The 19,790-nt window shown below is 42.3% G+C and overlaps 1 protein-coding gene across 4 annotated transcripts in view; it reads right to left on the bottom strand.

Moving 5' to 3' along the window:
- PDLIM5 (PDZ and LIM domain 5) overlaps positions 1–19,790 on the bottom strand; it is a 535,229-nt gene that overhangs the window by 243,262 nt on the left and 272,177 nt on the right. For 3 of the 4 annotated variants that reach the window (XM_069238127.1, XM_069238102.1, XM_069238110.1), the window contains exons 4-5: positions 15,170–15,200; positions 12,819–13,267 (exon numbers count right to left, since the gene is read on the bottom strand). In XM_069238127.1, coding sequence (XP_069094228.1) covers positions 12,819–13,267; positions 15,170–15,200 — 480 coding nt within the window. The remainder of the gene's footprint in view (positions 1–12,818; positions 13,268–15,169; positions 15,201–19,790) is intronic. The other variant, XM_069238118.1, reaches the window with a different exon arrangement.

The following is a 19,790-nucleotide window of genomic DNA, read 5'->3' as shown; positions in this document are numbered from 1 at the left end:
GGTTTTGGTGTCCACTACTTATACCCCTCTCTGCCTTTGAAGTAGGCAAACTTCACAGGAGAGTCTCCGTTGTTGACAAGATCCTGCCTTGCCCAGGCCAGGCCCAAGACACACACCAGGGGGTTGGAGACGACTGCATTTTGTGAGAGTAGGCATTGCCATTTCAGGTGTAAGTAACCACTCCTCCATCCACTCTAGCCTAGAGGGCCCATCAGGATATGCAGGCTGCTCCCCAGCTCCCTTTGTGTCACTGTCCAGTTGAGATTCACAAACAGCCCAACTGTCAGTCTGACCCAGACGTGGAATACACAAGCAGGTAGAGGCACAGAATGGTTAGGCAAGAAAATGCTCACTTTCTAAAAGTGGCATTTTCAAACGGACAATCTAAAAAACAACTTTACCAAAAGATGTATTTTTAAATTGTGAGTTCAGAGACCCCAAACTCCAAATCTCTATCTGCTCCCAATGGGGAAACTACACTTAAAAGATATTTAAAGGCAGTCCCCATGTTAACCTATGAGAGCAATACGCCTTGCAATAGTGAAAACCGAATTTGGCAGTAGTTCACTATCAGGACACGTAAAACACACCAGTACATGTCCTACCTTCTAAATACACTTGCCAGGTCGAATTGACGGTTTACAACTGCACACACTGACACTGCAAAGAGAGGTTTGAGACATCTTCACAGGGCTACTCATGTGGGTGGCACAATCAGTGCTGCAGGCCCACTAGTAGCATTTGATTTACAGGCCCTGGGTACACATAGTGCACTTTATTAGGGACTTACCAGTAAAGCAAATATGCCAATCATGGCTAGACCAATCACCAATACAAATTACATAGTGAGCACTTGCACTTTAGCACTGATCTGCAGTGGTAAAGTGTGCAGAAACAATAAACCAGCAAAAACAGATCATAAACAAATAGGAGGAAGGCAGCGAAAAGTTTGGGGATAACCCTGCAAAAAGGGCCATTTCCATCAGGTCACTAGATACCATTTCCGAATTGTCAGAAAAAGCTAAGCAAATGTAGTCAACAATCCTGGGTCATACTGCCTCCACACAAGCGCAAACTGTCAGGGGTGAGTTTACAAGGGAATTTCTTGACTCTTGTCCATACCAATCAAAATGCCCAAGATATGGCAAACTGAAAGAGCCACCACCAAACCAGGGAACCAAGATACCCAACTGCAACTTAAACAGGGCTTTACACCTACTTTAAAGGGAATGCAGCCTTGAGAGTGGTGGTGTCTGGCTACAGGCTAGATCTGTGGGAATGCCAAAAAGACACGATATCTAGTCTAGCGATCACACTCTTCTTCGCTCTTCAGACAAACAGCCATGCACAATTCTGGAAGCATGTGAACAGCCTAAACACTGTAATCCATCCTCATTCCAAAATAAATATTTCTGAGTCCACCTGGCATTAACATTTTTTTTTTGCCACATCAGCCCTTTGAACCAAGAACTAACACAGGGTCAGGGCGCGTCCAGTGTAGCACTCAGGGCTGTTCATCATCCCAGGCAAACACACAGCAGTTTTTATATCTCACCAGAAGTAGTCAAGAGGCAAATTACCAAGCGGGAGCCCCAGGTCCCAATGGCATTCCCATCGCACGTTTTAAAGATTTTTTGGGCAAAACACCTGTCAGCACTCTAAAACAGCACAATTGCCTCCAACGTTACTCCACATTCATGGAGAGGTTCAATAATCTCCCCAGTTCTTAAAGGGGGCTCTGACAGTGATCCAGCAAATTACTGGCTAATAGCAATTTTAGATGTCAAGTCCAAGTTTTTTGCAGGGTGCCTTTTGGAAGAGCTAGAAGCCTAGGCTGCAGATAACGATTTAATAGCGTTTAATCAAACAGGTTTCTCTAAAGGGGTAAGCACAACTGCTAACCTCATGGCAGTATCTTTATTATTTGATCAAAGTCGGCACACCAAACAACCCCTCTCTCTCATTCATAGATTATAAGGCCTTATTTGACCATGTGGACAGAGGGACGTTGTGGGCCAAGCTTGCAAAGTGGGGCATTCCGACCCATTTGTTAAGAGTGATAATTCTTCTCCACACAAATACCTGGGTGAGAGTTAAACTGTGCGATGGTGCGCATCTCTCCAGAGAAATACCAACTTCCCAGGGCTCATGCCTGGGGTTGGGTACTATCTCCTCTTTTCTTTAACCTGTTTTAGGCTGATCTACCCTCAAGTTTGGGAAAAGTTAATTCCCATCCCCAAGACTGGGGAAAACAGCTATGGCATGTTTGATGTGTGCTGATGATCTCATCCTTTTCAGCCGTCCCAGAATAGGGCTACAAAGGCTGTTAAACGCCACAGCTGTATAGTCTAAAGAAAATGCTCATGTAATTAATCTGGAAAAATCAGAGCAACTACATGACGCTGGTACCAGTGGCAACTGAGTGACCGCAACATGGAGGCTGTGTGAGAATACAAATATTTGAGCGGTATCCTAGATTGCAATGGTTCTTTTAAACCTCATTTGGAGGGACTCAGCTGGAAATCCCTCTCACTTCTGCATTTAAACGTGTCAAAAATGCTATAGGTAGTTTGACTTATCTCCCTCTGATAAGTTATCCAGGCCAAATAAGTTCAAACTAAAACACATGGAAGTGAACCTTTGAGAGGGAGAGTCAGGGGTGCAACTAGACAAAATGTTTACCAAGCGCTTTAAAGCACTATTTTGTTTACCAGCTTATACATCACCTGCCCAGGTGCACCTCAAATTTGGCCTGGTCAGTCAGTCACTTGCGAGAAGTGGGGCATTTTGTTAAACAGTTTATAAACTTGAGACTTCAAGTCAGGGTAGACTTAGTTCTCTTCTCTGGGTGCAAATCAACGAGCAGCCCAGCTCCCCTGTTCGACTTTATTTGCAGTCCTCTCTGATGACATTGGGTCTCACAAATCAATAGGATCATTTTGGTTCATATCATCAAGTCAACCGAGTAACTAATGAAAGTGTCAACATGTATTCATAGCTAATGGACAAAGAAGTGTTAGCAAAAAGGAACCACACTTGGCTTGTTTTGACATCTTATGATATACTTCCCCTATAGCTGTACCTGGGTATAGGGGTTAGACTGCAAATTAAAGCAGCCTTTTTAAATTACTGGGTGGGATGCCTACCAACATACACGCATCTTCCTCCATGGAAACAAGGCGATATGCCAGGTGTTTGCCGGCTTTGTGGGCTAGCCCTGGAATCATAGATCCACCAGATATGTTTCTGCAATGGCAGCGCTGGCCGACTAGAAAGCTCTCCTTCGGCCAAACTGGCTTCAAAGAGGGCGGCGCAGATGCAGACCGGCAATTATGGCTGGTTTTAACAGGGAGGATGTATAACTCAGTTGTAGGCTTACAGCGCTCAAGGATACAGACCATTTACACATGATTAGTTGTTTCTGATTTGCTATGCACTTTTAACACTGTTTTTATGCACACTTCTGTGACGATATTTATGATTATGTGTTTTCAGGAGTTACCAATCCTTCATGGGCCCTTAAAGAAGGAGTGGGGGATGACAGGCAGGAACGAGTTTTAATTGTGGTAGATAAGATTATGTACATGTTATAAGGTCACTCCCGCTTTCCTTGACTATTCACCTTAGGTTACTAACCTGCTACGAGGAAGATTGCAAAAGGGGTATAGGGCTGTTGAAGTATCATGTGTTGAGGATAACATGATGGCTCAGATATGTAAGCTTGTAACAGAAGGCATTTTTGCACTTTCATTACAGACATTGAGGTTCCTTTTTATTGCAGAATTTGAGCACTTTAGTCTTGCTAAACCCACATTACCCATACGTTTTAAATCTGGATTTTATAGTTAATGGATTGGTTCTTTTGGAACATCAGCATTTTAGGCTTCACAATTTTACACAGTTAGGGCCACATGTAGCAAAGTCTGAGATTGCGACTCAGATGCAGAACAGTGTCTCAGACACCGTCTGCGACTCGCTATGGGGTGGGTACCTCATCAATATTAATGAGGCGGGTCGCATTTTGCGACCCCATAGCGAGTCCCTGCACTCACAGGGATGGTGGCCTGCTGAAGTCAGCAGACCTCCATGTCTGTGACTGCTTTTTAAATAACGTAGTTTTTTTTTTCATTTTGCAGCCCGTTTTCTTTAAAGGAAAACGAGTTGCAAAATGAAAAAAATACCGAAACCATTTGGTTTCATTTTTTCAGAGCAGGCAGTGGTCCATAGGACCACTGCCTGCTCTGAAAAAAATGTTTTTGTCGACATTCATAAAAGGGAAGGGGTCCCATCGGGACCCCTTCCCCTTTGTGAATGAGTTACCACCAGTGTGACACTGGTGGTAACTGCGAGTTGCTTTGCGACCGCATTTGCGGTCACAAAGCAATTCTGAATTGCGATGCGAGTCGCAAATAGGAAGGGAACACCCCTTCCTATTTGCGAGTCGCATTCACAAATTGCAAGTCGATACCGACTCGCAATTTGTGAATGTGCATTGCGTTCGGCCGTTTGCATGGCGCAAACTGCGATTTTCGCAGTTTGCGACATGCAAACGGCTTGCTACATCTGGCCCTAAGTTACTGAAAATTGTATGTTTTAACTATTGGTTTTATTGTTTGTGTAACCTTTTTAATTAACTCTACACTTCTAGATAAACTTGACTTGAATCGAAGTCAACTGTATGATCCCTTGGCACTGATGAACCTAACCACTTTTCATGCCAGACCTAAGAACCCGGGGGACAAAGAGAAGGTGTTACAATAGGGAGCTTTTGTTACCAGTCGTAACAGAATTATAGATGACTGTTGAGAATTGTTTTCTAGTGTCACTGTGCTTCCAACTACCCTAATAAGGCAATATTGCCTCCTCAGGCAAGATCATCACATAAATACTTGCAGATGTAGAACCATCTTCAACATGGCAGCTCTTGAAGACCATAATACAAGTTTGCAGAGATTGTTTCCAACAAAAAGGGCCCTGCGGCCCATTGTCTGCCTCACTAAATGTTGTACGATGAGGGAAGAAACACGTGATACTGTAATAAGTAAAGCCATGGGTGCAATATGTTGAAATGCCAAAATGACAATGGAAATTGAAATATTAGGAAACTTTTATTTGCTGAAATTTGCCAAATATTGTAATGCTGGTATTGTGATATCACATGGCTACTTGTCTTGCTGATCGTTTCAAACATCTAATGGGAGTTTGAGAGAGCTGGTGTCTTGGAATACCTTAGTTACGCCTCTAACGACCTTATTCTAAAACAGGAGACTCACCTAGTTGAAGCGGAGGATAAAAAAGTCCCCAAACCTGTTATATGTCTCTCTCAGTCATATCACGTAAAGGAAAATGGTATTTTAATTAAAATACAGATGAAGGTCAGATAGAAGTATTGAGTACAGGAGTCGCCTGTACTCTTGCTTTACTTTATTGGCACAGCATTGATAGTCTACGGGCGCGCGTCCTCAGGGCAGGTGTACCATAACCACAGAGGATATGAGAATATCACCTCTTTGGTCGAGGCTAGCGCGTGCCTAGGTAGCTCTATCTCGAATGTGGGATGGGCGACAGATTGGCCTACTGACTTTGACAAATTGTCTTCAACTTGTAAGTGACTCCTCAGCACTTCATGTTTTGTTTTTGAATAGGAGAAGTAGTTTCCGGGTCCTGACGAAGCATCGTGGGATCATTTTTTGACCCAAAGAGACGTGAAACATGTTGACCAGACAATAGATAGGATTAGGTATACTACCCTTCCTTCTTTATAGAGCATAGCAGGACATTATTCCCGCCAATACTCTTAATGTTTTTAATCTTGGCCAGAACCTTTTCGGATACATTAAAATGATGTTTTAGGCTCAGAGCCATTTTTATCTTCACTCTCCTTCACATACACTTCCTTTTTACTTCTACAGTCAGTTCTTATTCCAGACCTTCACCTGGCAAGTTGCCTTCGGTAGAGTACCACCCCCATTGGGGGGCGGCCCGCCAGATATTGCAGTACCGGTCTGGCGTGGAGATTGCCCATTGATGAAACAGGTCACCTCAGCGGGTGCTTGAGGGCTCTCCTGATACTCCTCTGGATCTTTCATACGCCCTACTCTACTGCCCTCCGAATAGGTTGGATGCCTTATGAAACAGTGTACCTTTCTTTATATTAGGTCACTTGGGAGACTGTACACTGAACCATCAATCTCCCCGTCCCTCTTTTGTATTTAGTAACAGCATTGATAACATCGTCCCTTTCCATGATTTCACATCTAGCGGGTCATATATTCATCCCCCTTGTATTAGCGGGGAAGATCTTATTGGTCTCCTAAATGAGAAGGGAGGTCGACTGTGCACTCTCCTGTTCCACTCTGCTTGCAAATCAAGGGATGTTTTGAAGAGTATGAGATGACTGGGATTTGATAGCCAAGTGGAGGATTTTGTTAGGGCTGATAGCGTTTTCACCTGTTTTCTAAGAAATAAGTCAACTACTTTCGTTTACATAACTTTGTAGTTAATAATACAATTAAAGAGAGTTACCCACGCAAAACCTCTACCCATCCATCGACATGATCAAGGTTCTGTCTTTCTTACACTAAGCTTCACCCTAGATCATCATCCAGCAAGAAAATTCACAGCTGATCACTCACAGGCACTTCCAGGAGCCCTAACTAGCTGGGCTGAAAGCATGACTTGGAATTTAGGGTATTATTCACCCCAGATCTGTTCCAAATTTAAATATTTGTCTATTATTATTGCTCACAAAGTGTTAATGGACATTGTGCATTGCCTGAAACTCTAAATATCTTCTCTGTGATGCATTCAGCTGGTGATAAGACTATACAACATGCTTAAACTTGCTGCCTGACAGCTATACTTGGGAATGGTGCGACGTAGAATAAGACTAGAGACATCAATGATAAAATTACTTGATACTAAACCCATGGTGCGTACATGGGCAAATGACAATATCTCCAACCCTATCTCTATTCAGTGTGGGACTAGGCAGGGCTGCCTCTGTCCCCAATTGTTTTTGCATTCACCATGGGATCTTTAGTCAGCATGCTAAGAGGGGTCCACAGTGATAAAGGTATCCAACTTGGGCTGCATAAGTTATTGACATTCCTGTATGCTGAAGAATGACCGTGAGACTAACCTGAACCCCATCTTTATGAGGATCACTACCTTGGGTCGATGGTCAAGACTGACTATAAATTGGTACAGAATGTTAATAATGCCACTAACTGACACGACAACCTCACCTGCCTTATTCTATTTTGCAATTGCAAGAAGAAGCGATCCACTATCTTGGTAAACAGGTCCATAGAGATCGGGTGGTGATTCTGGAGACAGGTGGTTCTGGAGACAGAACTATGGAAAACTCATGGAAAAGATAGAGACTAATATAGATAGATAGAAGGATTAAATTGACCATATCACTGGCAAGTTGTATTGCTCTTATATAAATAGTGATTGTACTACAGTTACTTCACCTATTCCAAAACATTCTGATTTCGATTGATTGAAGCCATCACTTATCAGGCTATCAAAAATAAATAAATAAAGAGTACAGAACCCTAAGCTACCCATCACCAGAAAACCACTAATGATACAGAAACTACAGGACAGATAGCTTCTTACTTCTCTGTAGTTTATCTCTTTGGATGAGTACTTACAGAAAGGCTGCTCTACGTGTCTGGCCATGCTTCTTTACCTTACAGCCATTGGGGGCAGCCTTCCCATCACAGCAACTTCACACAATAAAATGACTGACGGGGTGTTTAAACTTTTCAAACACTCACCCCCAGTCAGAGATCTGGGTTTATCCATTGTTATTTTGCTCACCACATCGGTTCAGTTTGGACCCAACCATGTGCAAATCAGTCTTGACCCTTCTCACCACGGAAAAGTCCAGCCCAAACTGCCAAGCCAGGTCCTACCTGAACTGGAAACAACCATCCCAGGCCAAGTTTTGGGATATCACCCCTCATCAGCCAGGCTAGCTTGAATCCAATTGACACACCTAGCAAGGGACCCAAGTCTGGGTAGACTTCAGCCACCTACGGCGCACATAGTAACATCACCAAATAAACTGATGGGCGGAGTGTTTAAACTTTTCAAACACTCAACCCCATTCACAGATATGAGTTTAATCCAGGGTTTTGTTGCTTGTCTCGTCACCCCAGTTACGATCCAGCCATATGCAAATGTTCTGTTGCTAAGTTCACCTTAAGAAGCCAGGGTATGCCCAGATATGTGTCCCTTGCTCACGAGGACACTGAATTCAAGCTAGCCTGGCTGATGAGGGTTGATACCTCAAAACTGGTCCCAGAATGCTTGTTTCCAGTCCAAGGAGGACCTGGCCTGCAGTTCAGGCTGCACTGTTCCCATGGGGAGCAGGGTCAAGGCTGATTTGCATATGGCCGAGTCCAAACTAGGGTGGCATGGTAAGCAAAAGAACAAAGGATTTAACCCAGATCTGGGGGTGAGTATTTGAAAAGTTTCAGCACTCCGTCCATCACCTCTTTGTGTGTTGCTATAGCCGTCTCATCATAGCCTCAGGAATCACTGAATTAGAGACTAATCAGTCTTGCTGAGAATGGCTCAATGGCCAGCAAAACCATAACTGTTACATACACTACGGTTCTTAAAGACATACTGAAGGTGGAGACCCTTTCCCAGAAGAAGTGGTCAAAAGATCTGAAGGTACAACTAACAGATGCCAAGTGAAAATACTGCTGTCAAAACACAAGAGAGGTATCTATGAATGCCAGACATAGATTAACTCATTATAAATATCTATATATATATCTACATCAAATTTACTGCACTCCAGTCAAAATGTACAAATATGGTGGGAGGAACAATATCTGTGTGAGATGTACTAGTCCAGCTGCAGATTTTATTAATTTAGCCTGGGAATGTTCAGCCATTGCAGACTATTGGAGCCACTTGTTTCACACACTGAATGACATGGTGGGTCTGTCGTTGCAGATGGAGGCCCTTTTGGCTATCCTGGGCTTTGTCAAAATGGAACTGAAGCAGAGCAAGACTAGGCATGCCAACATTTGTTCGGCCAGGCTTGTGCATGTGCGTAGCAATTTTGGCTGGTTTATGCAAGTATGTCCACTTGGTGCACAATGTTTGTGCAAAGTTATGTTCACAAACTTTTCAAGACTGAATACATGCGTACTATTGCTTCAGAATGTGCATAGCTGAAGTTAAATTAAATAAACAGACGTCTCAATTATGCTCTTCAATCAAAATGGTAGGCTGAGGCTCTCTCTTGGCATCATTTAACAGTGATGTATATGTCTGTCCTGAATGTACTACATTTGATTCGACAGTGCAACCCACTACAGTGACAGGAATGCGGAGTGATGACGCCTGTGGCATATCTAGTTGCGTCTTTGAGTAGATATCAGGTCATATCTTGGCAAGGCTGAGCCGGACCAAGACGTTCATTTTATTACATAATCAAGTTATTCAGGGAGCAGGAATAGTGTTTAGTTCAACTTACATAAGTCCTCACGAGTTACTCTTCATCCCTACAAACTGAAACTATTTCAAAAAGTTATTGAAAGAAATAAACTGTTGTCACTATGCAGCCCATTTGTGCCGTAATAGCCTCTAAGCTAAGCTGAAAGGTGCAGATGGGTCTAAGCACAGACTTTTTTTTAAATAATATATATGAACATGGTATGGGACAGACATCAGGAAGACTGTCTGATCCGATTTCCCTAGTCAACATATATTAATAACAGAGCAATATAGCTGGCTCTAACCTTTCAACAGCTTGCAGATGACTTCTGGGTCAGCAAATTCCTTTAGAGCTAATTAGGTTTCATGTAGAGTTGTGTCTAAAGTAATGTGGTGTTGGCCCGAACCTCCACGTAGCACCTACGTGGAGGGAAAGAGTATTGTAGTGCACACGCAGATGGGGCGAAAAAATCCGCAAATATATTTACTATTGAAATGTTGGTGAAAAGATTTCAGTGCGAACTGTGAATAACTACCTCATTAATAAATTAAATAACCAGGAACCATCAATCACTAGGGGGTACAATCCTGTTTTACGGCCCTGGCTTTGCCTAAAATCTGTAAAAAATTTCCCACATTTTTGTTATTGTTGTTCAATTAATTTATGCAAGAGAGAAATTTCACAACTTTCCTGTTCTGAGGTCAGCATAATGGAAACGGAAGGATCCAGGAGCTTTCAATAAAATGCAGCCCAGTGGAAGGAAAGGGAGTGGTCAGTCAAAGCTGAAGATTCGCAGTCACCAGCCCCCACTAGAAGTCCCCTTCACCAGATTCCAGGCTACTTTCTTCATAGCTGGGAGTGCCTACGAGAGGCCATGCCGTTGTGCTGGCTTGAGGCACTATTTTTCTGAAGCATTTTCCAAATTCACTTTCCCCATAGAAGACCCCCTCAAATTACTTTGCATGATGTTCAATCACCTACCAGCATCGCAGCCTCAATCCGCGTTCTTCGTCTCAATTTGTGTTCCTTAATTCATAAATCACAGGGCTCATCCCGCTTTAGACTGTGCAGCTCTCACTGTGTAGTAGGGTTTTCTCACGTGTGGACTCGTGAGTGGCAGTATCCCTCTGCCTCAGAGAGAGATTACCACACTGGCACAGTGCAAATGAGGTTAATTCATTCGACTCTTTTCCCATCTGGCTTCGCACCAAGAGGTTTTCAATCAATTTCAGTGAAATATAACATGTTGCAAAACACGTCACTGGAACAACAAAAGAAGGACTAGGATGGGATGGTACATGAGATTTAAAACAACACGTCCTTTTTCAGATGTCCTCTGAAGAGTCATTCGAGATCGCGACATCTTATGGTGTATGGTGGTTGTTGTGTATTATAACCACCGATTCGATTTTTTGTGGGTTCAGTGAAAGGTATATCCTCAAGTGTGTATTCACTGTTGTGCATATGGGCGCAAACCTGGAAACAGTATATTGGTGATGTTGAAGGTTAACATTACTTTTTCTTGTGCAGCAAAAGTATCATCGCCCTTCCTGTTGGGGTACGGCTAGAGAGAAGGGAAAAAAACTCCCCATCAGAGGCAACCAGAAGTATAATCGTCGACCATAAGCCACTGCTCAGGTCATCACCATAATAACAGCAAGTCATGCCAGAAAACTGGCGTCATGGCATTCGATCTCTGTAGATGAAGGTGGGGCTAAGAGGGAACTGGAGCAGATTCTCCCTAAACAAGCTTCTAATATAAAATGGGTGCGTCTGTGAAAAGGTATGGACAACCTTAATATGTTAGTACAACCTCTGTGTCCTCTAGGTCACATCCTTCATAGCTGGAAGACCTTCATTCATATACTGTTGCATGCTTCATATTAAGGTTTTTCCTAGTGCCCATGTATCTATATGTATACATCAGCCTCTGATTAAGTCAGTGGGAAATCACCCTCCTACATTACTTTATTACCTAAGAGAACTACCATAGTCAGATGAACTAGGTGTCACATGTGTGAGCGTAGCACTGAGGTTAGGTTTAGGTTCCTTTATAAATGTTTCACTACTAAATGATGCAAAAACACCATAACTGCTGTACTGGACTATTCATGTAAAAAAAGTTGACATGTTTCTGAACTCATTTATAGGCCTTAACACCCTTACGAGAACACTTAAACTGGTATTTCTTCACAAGCCAATGCTTTAGAACAGTATATAAACTATGCTTTAGCTGTTTCTATTATCCATACACATTGTTTGTTTTAAAGTTCTGCTAGTGCACACTACATGTACAATGATCTGGAGTTTCTGAAATCCTGGTTGCAGTTTCTTTGGAGTTGGTCATCCTGGCTGTCGTCTCTTTGGGGTTTGTTAGCTCGACAATGACTTGGCACTGCTATTGCAGCTCAACTGTGACTCGTCACTGATTTTATGGTGAGCTGGTAAGTCTCAGATGCAGTGGGGATTCCAGCAACACAAATCAAAGTCAGGAGTAAGGCTGGTGGAGAAGTCTTTAAACTTACTTCCTAGACTATCTTATATGCATCGAGGCATCCCTCTACCCTAAACCAGTAATGTAAGGACGATTAGATTGATAATTCGTGGCTATATAGTGATCACCTCTTATATCAAAAACTTACTGCAAAATGTCTCTGAAACACAAAACTATTTATAATTTGATTTTTTTTTGAGGCACAAGTATTTCGCTATAAGAGTAACAGGCTGACCTCTGCCCTTTTTCACTACTGCCGAAAGTGAACCAATGCCAAAAATATGACCTCTATCCGAGTATGCACATTTTGGTGCAGACACTACACAGCCACTAAATATTAGACAAAAGTGATGATTTTGAGATCCATTTACCTCCGCGGCTGATACCGTGACCGCCCTTCGGGAAGACATTTTTCAACAGATCATATTCCCTTTTGGCAACCTTACTTTGCACACAATGGTGTTTGCTGCTTCTTTCACTTTTGAAGACAGTGTACCTTTTAACAGGAATGTCCTGGTCAAATTCAAACGCATCACATTATATAATCATGTAAGCATTTTCTTTTGTATTGTTTGAGCTTTCTTTATTTCATGACCAATAGCAGGCAGAAATGCATTTGTGATCATCAATAATTCTGTGCACAAATTGGCCATCAGGGCGGTCAATGGACAACTCAAGCAAAGGACTGGAAATGTGTATAAGTCGTGTTTTCTGCCTGACGTTTATTAAAAAAAAACATTATTGGGGAGAAATCGTTTGACATGGATTTCCCATGATGCGTTTTGCCTTTGAACACAACTCATCCCGCTCTATTTACCAACAGTCATGCATGGTAACAATCAACATTGAGGCACCTACCCGTTTGGCTGTTTGTCAACCGGACTCTCCCTGACTCCTTGCCGTTGCCCGTCTGACGCCTTTGAGGCACTCTCACTAGAATGCACTTTGGTTGCGGCAGGCTGCCATGGGGCATTCACTGCAGTCTTGGGTGTACCCAGTGCTGGGGATGAGCCCTCAGTTCTCGGCTTGACAAACGTCTGCGCTCCCGGTGTGGTGGGTGGGGTGACTGCACCCAAAAGAGACAGAGCGGAAGGCTGAGGAGAGGCACGAGGTGACACGGATGTTGATGTGGTGGCAGTGAAGGCAGAGGAAGGTGACGGGATGGAAGTGACCTTTGGAGAAGACCCAACGCCAAATGGGCGCGGCGCCTTATTGTAGGCCACACTCGATGTTGATGTAATTTTTGGAACGGCAGCAGCAGAAGGCGCTATAGGCACAGGTTTATATACTTCCTTGGGAGGTTCTTCCTATTTAAAACAAAAAGACAGACAACAAGGAAAAACACTCCAAACACATGCAGTGGGTGTTACGTGGACATCTATAGGGTGGGCAGGGTGTCAAGAAGCCACTTTTGCTGTGTGGCGTTAGTATCAAACCGCCCTCTCTAAGCAGTAACAATAATATAGTGCGGTCACACAACATGCTTATTCATGACAATCGCTGGCAGGAGTAGCATGTGCAGAACAAAACTAAAAAAACACTCAAATGAAGTAAGTAACATCTCAAACAAAACATAAAACACAATAAGCAGGTCTTCATAGTTTGACCTATGTGATGCCTGATCTTTCTTAGGTTTCCTGCTGAGCTGATCCCATTTATCTTTCTAAGAACAGGGATTAAAGGTGGTGATAGGTTCTGCTGAAGCTCTAGGGCTACTGCTAGGTCTGCCTCGGATGAACACTCTTGGTCCATGTGCTTTCCACTCCGAATTATTTGTTGGCACTGGAGCAGCACATGTATGTGTACCACTGCCTACCTACTAAGCAGGAATGCACTGGCTCCATGAACTCGCGGGCATCTCTGCGTTGTTTTACTGCTGAGGAGGAGCACATGGGCAACTAATGAAAGCGCAAGGGGGGCCCTTATGTGTGACACCTACAGCCACCAATTGCTGTTTAACACACAATGCTTTGTGTGTTGGGATTTTCAAGTACACGTACTGTTTAATGGAGAAAATTAAACTATGTCATAAGTACAATATATTATAGCCCGCTTTAAGAAACAAATCCATAGTTAGTGGGGTTGGCATGGTGAGAAAAATGTAACATGGTAACGGGCACAGCAGCAGACAAGACCTGTCTTCCTGCTCTTCGGACTAACCTAAGTGAGACTGAATAAGAATCACAATGGGAGGTGATTCCACAATATGACAAAATTCAGAACATGGAGGTGAGCAGGGCATATCCGTGGGATCCTATGAACATCATATGGTGTGCAGATTATTTGATAGGATAATCTGAAAATTACAGACTGATCACTAACACACCTAACAATAATTGAGTATATGAGGATTCCCAAGCAGCCATACCTGCAAAAACCACAACCTCAGGTGCAGAAAATGGTACCAAAAGATAGTAGACTACTCTCTACTGGACAGGAGCAAAAGGGCATGAACACAAATCACCAAGCTAAAAGGCTATAGACGAACTATATATTTGAAATCAGCAAATCAGAGTTTCGAGCTGTCAGCTTTTCATCCTCCCCAAGTAGAATCAGTAAAATTTACTTGGGACAATAAAACCCGCAGCAGTGGCTATTAAATACCACATAATACTTTTAATGTCACTGTTCATTGGTAGCTAAAACTCTAGGTTACCTGAACAGTGCTTTTGTGGTGATGATCCTAGGATTTAGAATTCAAAAGGACTATTGGATTGGCTTGTAATGCCAGGCATGTACTGCATAGAGACCATGAACAGACCAGCTAGGAAACAACATCTCAATTCATCTGTATAATTGTATCCCACTCTGGTTCCCTGCAGGTCCATCACATTAATAATGTTACTCAGCTTCTCATGACCCAGTGTGCACTTGAAGTACACACGGGGCACTTTGAAGCAAAGTGCGACATCAGATTTCTTGAATCACATTCCTAACTTCTCAGAAGGAGCCTTAATGAATATCTCAGAAGGGAGCAGGCCGGCCCACAGAGGACTTGCCCCTGTTAAGGAGTTTCCACTATGCTAGTGGAAACTCCCATTGTCCGATACAGGAAGTGCATGTTCTTCCCAACTCTCTTCTATTACATCCGAGTGAACACAACTCAATTGCAGAATAAACTCTAGGAATGGAACATTGGGGCCTATCTTGTATTGGAGAACGTAGATGTTAGCATAGCGCACTGCTTTCCACGGGATGAGTGAACTTACCTTCTGTGGGGTGTTGGGTGCAGCAGAAGCTCTGGAAAATAAAAAAAGAAGGAAATGTCAGTTTTTAAAAGAAAGCCTTGCAATTTATGGAGATAAATACATATCCCCCCAACACAGGGCACGGCATTAGAACTAACCAATCATATGAATATCTTTGTCAGATTGCAACATGCCAAACCATGTCTAAGTCCAAAGGACAGTAACATCCAGCCGCATGCCACTTTCCTGCCTGCCTTCTATTTGATATCTGGCAGCCAAAGTATAGAAATTAGGCAGATAACAGGAGTTACATGGAAAAATAATCAAATGTGACAGATACTCGGGAACTCTCTTTCAGAACGATTCTGCTCTATTGGGAAGCATTAATACTATTTGTCAGGATAAATAAATTGTCTGTCAAGTATACCAGAATACCACGTTTCTTACCGTGCAAACACTGGGATTTCTCCAAATAACTGCACAAGGTAGAATGTAGTAAAGTATGCATCCTCGCAATGGTTTTCATCATACATTAACATTATATATATTTTTTTAAGTAATGCTCTTAACTACCAACAGCACGCAAAATTTAATTCTGGAAATTAAATTGATTAATTTTATAAGTGGTTGCCTGGGAAATGCATAGCCATTTCCCTGACCAACACAAGACTGATTTGCTTCCTCACAGAAACCATGTTGAAATGCAACAATTGACTACACGCTTATTACATACCATGTATAATATGCCTTCAATAATTTCAATGTGCCAAAGGAATATTTTGCATTTACCTTTTGAGGTTACCGTGGGAAAACGTTCCGAGGGAAGTGTATGGTTTTTACTACTACCGTTTAACACAACATGTCTTCTTCAATTTAAACTGGACTTCTGGGCATGCTCAGTAATAAATAATACTTTTTTTGAAAGCACACTACTTGAAATAACGTTATCAGTCCATTAGGAAGCTTTTCTTTTAGTCAAGATTTATCAAACTGCTGAATGTCAATGTTCTAGTAAGCTACGAAGTGTTTCATCAAATGGGTGTAAAACAATTAATTCATCAGGGCTTTACACAGTAAAGGTATAAGTAGGCCACAGGCACACAGTATTCAGGACTTCGACGTTGCAGGATACCATTCAACAACCCAACAACAGCGTTCACCGACTACAAAGATTTGCATTACCATTCAGACTGAATTTTATACACACACTATTGCTATGTAAAGCCCTGAAGAAGTCATTGGGTCCAACTTGTTTGACCAAACACGTGCTGGCTAGAAAATTTTCAATTTTCAGAAATCAGAAATAAAAGAAGAACTTGACGGACTGAGAAGATAATTTTATTTCAAGTGGTGTGCTTGCAACAACAGTATTAAACAAGCATTTGCAATGCAACAGGTCTCGCGTTTGCTCATGTTAGAGCTGATAGCGTTGTAAACTCATAACCCGACTTTTCACCTATCGGCAAAAGTGCATTTATGCACGTAACCCGAAAAAGTGCAATTAACTATGTAAAGCGCTCGACTTCTGCCAAGCGAAATTGCGCTAGTAAATTAGAGAAAAAGTAGTCCACGAGCCGGACAGAAAACAGCGAGCCTCGCATGTTTTCTGTACTTGGTCGATGCGCTCGAGGAGGGCTAGCCACCGGAAAAGGCAGGACGTATGCTTGCCTTAGACTAATGAAAGCAAGCAGATTTTAATAGGCAAGCCCACGAACCACTGAAAAACACGGACGTGACGTCGATAGGGCTCCGAGCCCTTTTCTAAACACTAAAGTGTCTCGCTGTGATACGCATGCGCGAGCGCATGTAACGCAGGCTCGACCCTAAAACGGGACTCCTTACCCAACCTTGGAGAGCATGGAAGTGGCTGCCCTCCCACCATACCGAGCACACAAGAAGTCACCAACAGTGAGTGGACATTTATGTTACCTCTATTTCTATTGTTCACCACCATTTCTCTCCCAACTAGCTCATGTTATGCAATAGTTTATGGAGTAATGTTGTGATCAAGAGCTCAGAGAGTCAACTGATGACTGAGCGATCTCTTGCTAGTTGATTTTATAACATATCATTTTATAACTTACTTGAACTTGATGGGGCAGAGGATATAAAATATAACCTCTGCCAAAAGCATCAGCCTGACATATCAACATTTCAATTCAGAAATAAATAACTTGAAGTATCAGGTGTTAGGGCCCTCACCACATTGACGTCATGCTCTTGTTGTCACGCTCTGAGAAAACCAATAGGAGAAATTGGAGTATATTGCGAAGTGCCTTTACCCTCTGCTCAGTGTATTAACAATAGTTATTGCCTTCTTCATATGGTGTTAACTATAAATTGCCTGACCCAGAAAACAAGGGCATGGCCCAAAGGTAAACGCAGATAACAAGGGGATAGGCTAATTAACATTCAAAAACAAGAGATTAAAACATGCATATGTGCATCAGATCTTTACCACTGAAGCTACAATGCAGGCAAACAATAGCGCTTCTTAGCATTTTCATTACCATGGTTAATCACAGTATTCTAATGTGGTGTCAATCAGTCAAATAATTGTTTGTTTAGATCGCAGTCTATAAATATTGCCATAAATACATCCTAAAATCATACCTAAAATATTAATAGTTAAACGAATATATCAACAATATACATAACAGTAATATTAAAATAAAGCAATTTGGTGGAGGTCTCATACCACCTACCAGGTCTCTCACAAATTATCTGGCAGACCTTTTAAGGTCTCCCGTACTTCACTTAAACATCTCTAACTGCACATATATTTTAAAATCTCATATTTACCAGAAGGCTGAGGACTTGGTCCTGATTAGTAATTCCATAAGTCATAAGGAAAATGTCTAAATGTTAGACATCTGTTCATGGCATATTGTGCTGTAGATTCACATGCTCTGCATGCTCCAGCCATCTAATGTTGGGTTTGAAGTGTTGCAAGTTGTTTTAATTCGAAGAAGCATTTTGGAGTCACAGGATGGAGTGACTCCCCCTCCTCGCTGATACTGCGCATGGACATCAACTCTTTTATAAGATTGTTTCCGGGCAGGCGGGTGAGAAAAGGAGTCTTGAGGAAGTATAGAAAAAGAGATGCCCATGCAAATGTAACTATATATGTACAACTAAATACAAGTATAAAGTAACAAACCGCCACAGGCGCCCAGGGAGAAGGGAGGGTGCATGTGAATCCCCAGCACTACATGCCATGAACAGATGTCTACTGGGTAAGTAACATGTTCCGTTCAATGGAATGTGTTGCTGCAGGTTCACATGCTCTGCATAGACGGTAAATCAGTCCCTCCATGAAAGCGGTAGCTAGCCTGTGAGAGTTGCAGTTGATTGGAAAAGTGTTCTTAGTACTGCTTGGCCTTTATTAGCTTGATGGTATGCAATTAGATCTACACACAAGTGTTTTGTAAATGTATGTAGTGTACACCATGCAGCTGCCTTACAAATGTCACCTATATGTATATTTACAAGGAAAGCCACAGTGACTCCCTTCTTTCTGGAACAGTGTGCTTTGAAATTAACACAGTTGTTTTTTGCTTTAGCATAACAAGTCTGAATACATTTTAATCTCCACCTAGCAATGCCATTCTTGTATATTATATTGCCTTTATGAGCTAGTGGAAGGGCTACAAAGAGCTGTTTAGTCTTCCTAAACCTTTTAGTTCTGTCAATATAGAACATTAATGCAAGTTTAACATCTAAAATGTGACAGGCTCTTTCGGCGAATGAGTCAGGTTGCGGAAAGAAGACTAGTAATTCAATGGATTGATTAATCTGGAATGAAGAGACCACTTTAGGGAGGAACTTCAGATTAGTGTGAAGAACCACCCTGTCCTTATGAATTTGGAAGAATGGTTCTTCCAATGTTAGTACCTGGAGTTTACTAACACGTCTGAGAGAAGTGAAAGCAACTAGAAAAAACACTTTCCATGAGAGGTACTGAAGAGGACATGAGTGAAGTGGCTCAAAAGGAGGACCCATGAGTCTGGTAAGGACAATACTGAGGTTCCATGATGGTGTAGAGGGCACTCTTTGTGGAATGACCAGTTTAAGGTCTTGAATGCTTTGATCACTGGAATCCTAAAGAGGGATGTATGTTGTCTGGTTGTAAGTATGCAGCTATGTCTGCAAGATGTAACCAAATGTAGGTGTATGCTAAATTAGCTTTTTGAAGATGAACCAAGTAGCAGACAAAGTCTTGGACAGGAGCTTTAATGAGATTAATATGTTTGGGTTGACAGTAGCAAACAAAGCGTTTCCCCTTTACAACATAACATGCTCTGGTAATGGGTTTACAAACTTCTCTGAGGATGCCCATGCATTCTAGAAGCAAATCTAAGTAACCAAACTCTATGACCCCAGGAGCCATATCGCAAGGTTCAGAGATGAGGGGTCTGTGTGCCTGACCTTACCTTGGTTTTGAGTGAGAAAGTTCAGCCTGTTGGGAAGTTTCTCCTAGGGGATTACTGAGAGGTCCAATAGCATGGAGAACCAGGGCTGGCGTGCCCATGTGGGAGCTGCAAGGATCATGTTGAGAGATGTTTGCCTGATCCATAGAACTAGAAATGGAATCAGATGGAGAGGTGGAAAGGCGTAGCCAAATATCCTTGACCAGTTCATC

The sequence above is a fragment of the Pleurodeles waltl genome, chromosome 1_2 (assembly GCF_031143425.1).
Source record: "Pleurodeles waltl isolate 20211129_DDA chromosome 1_2, aPleWal1.hap1.20221129, whole genome shotgun sequence".
Taxonomy (NCBI): Eukaryota; Metazoa; Chordata; class Amphibia; order Caudata; family Salamandridae; genus Pleurodeles; species Pleurodeles waltl.
This window is presented reverse-complemented; position numbering and strand designations above follow the sequence as displayed.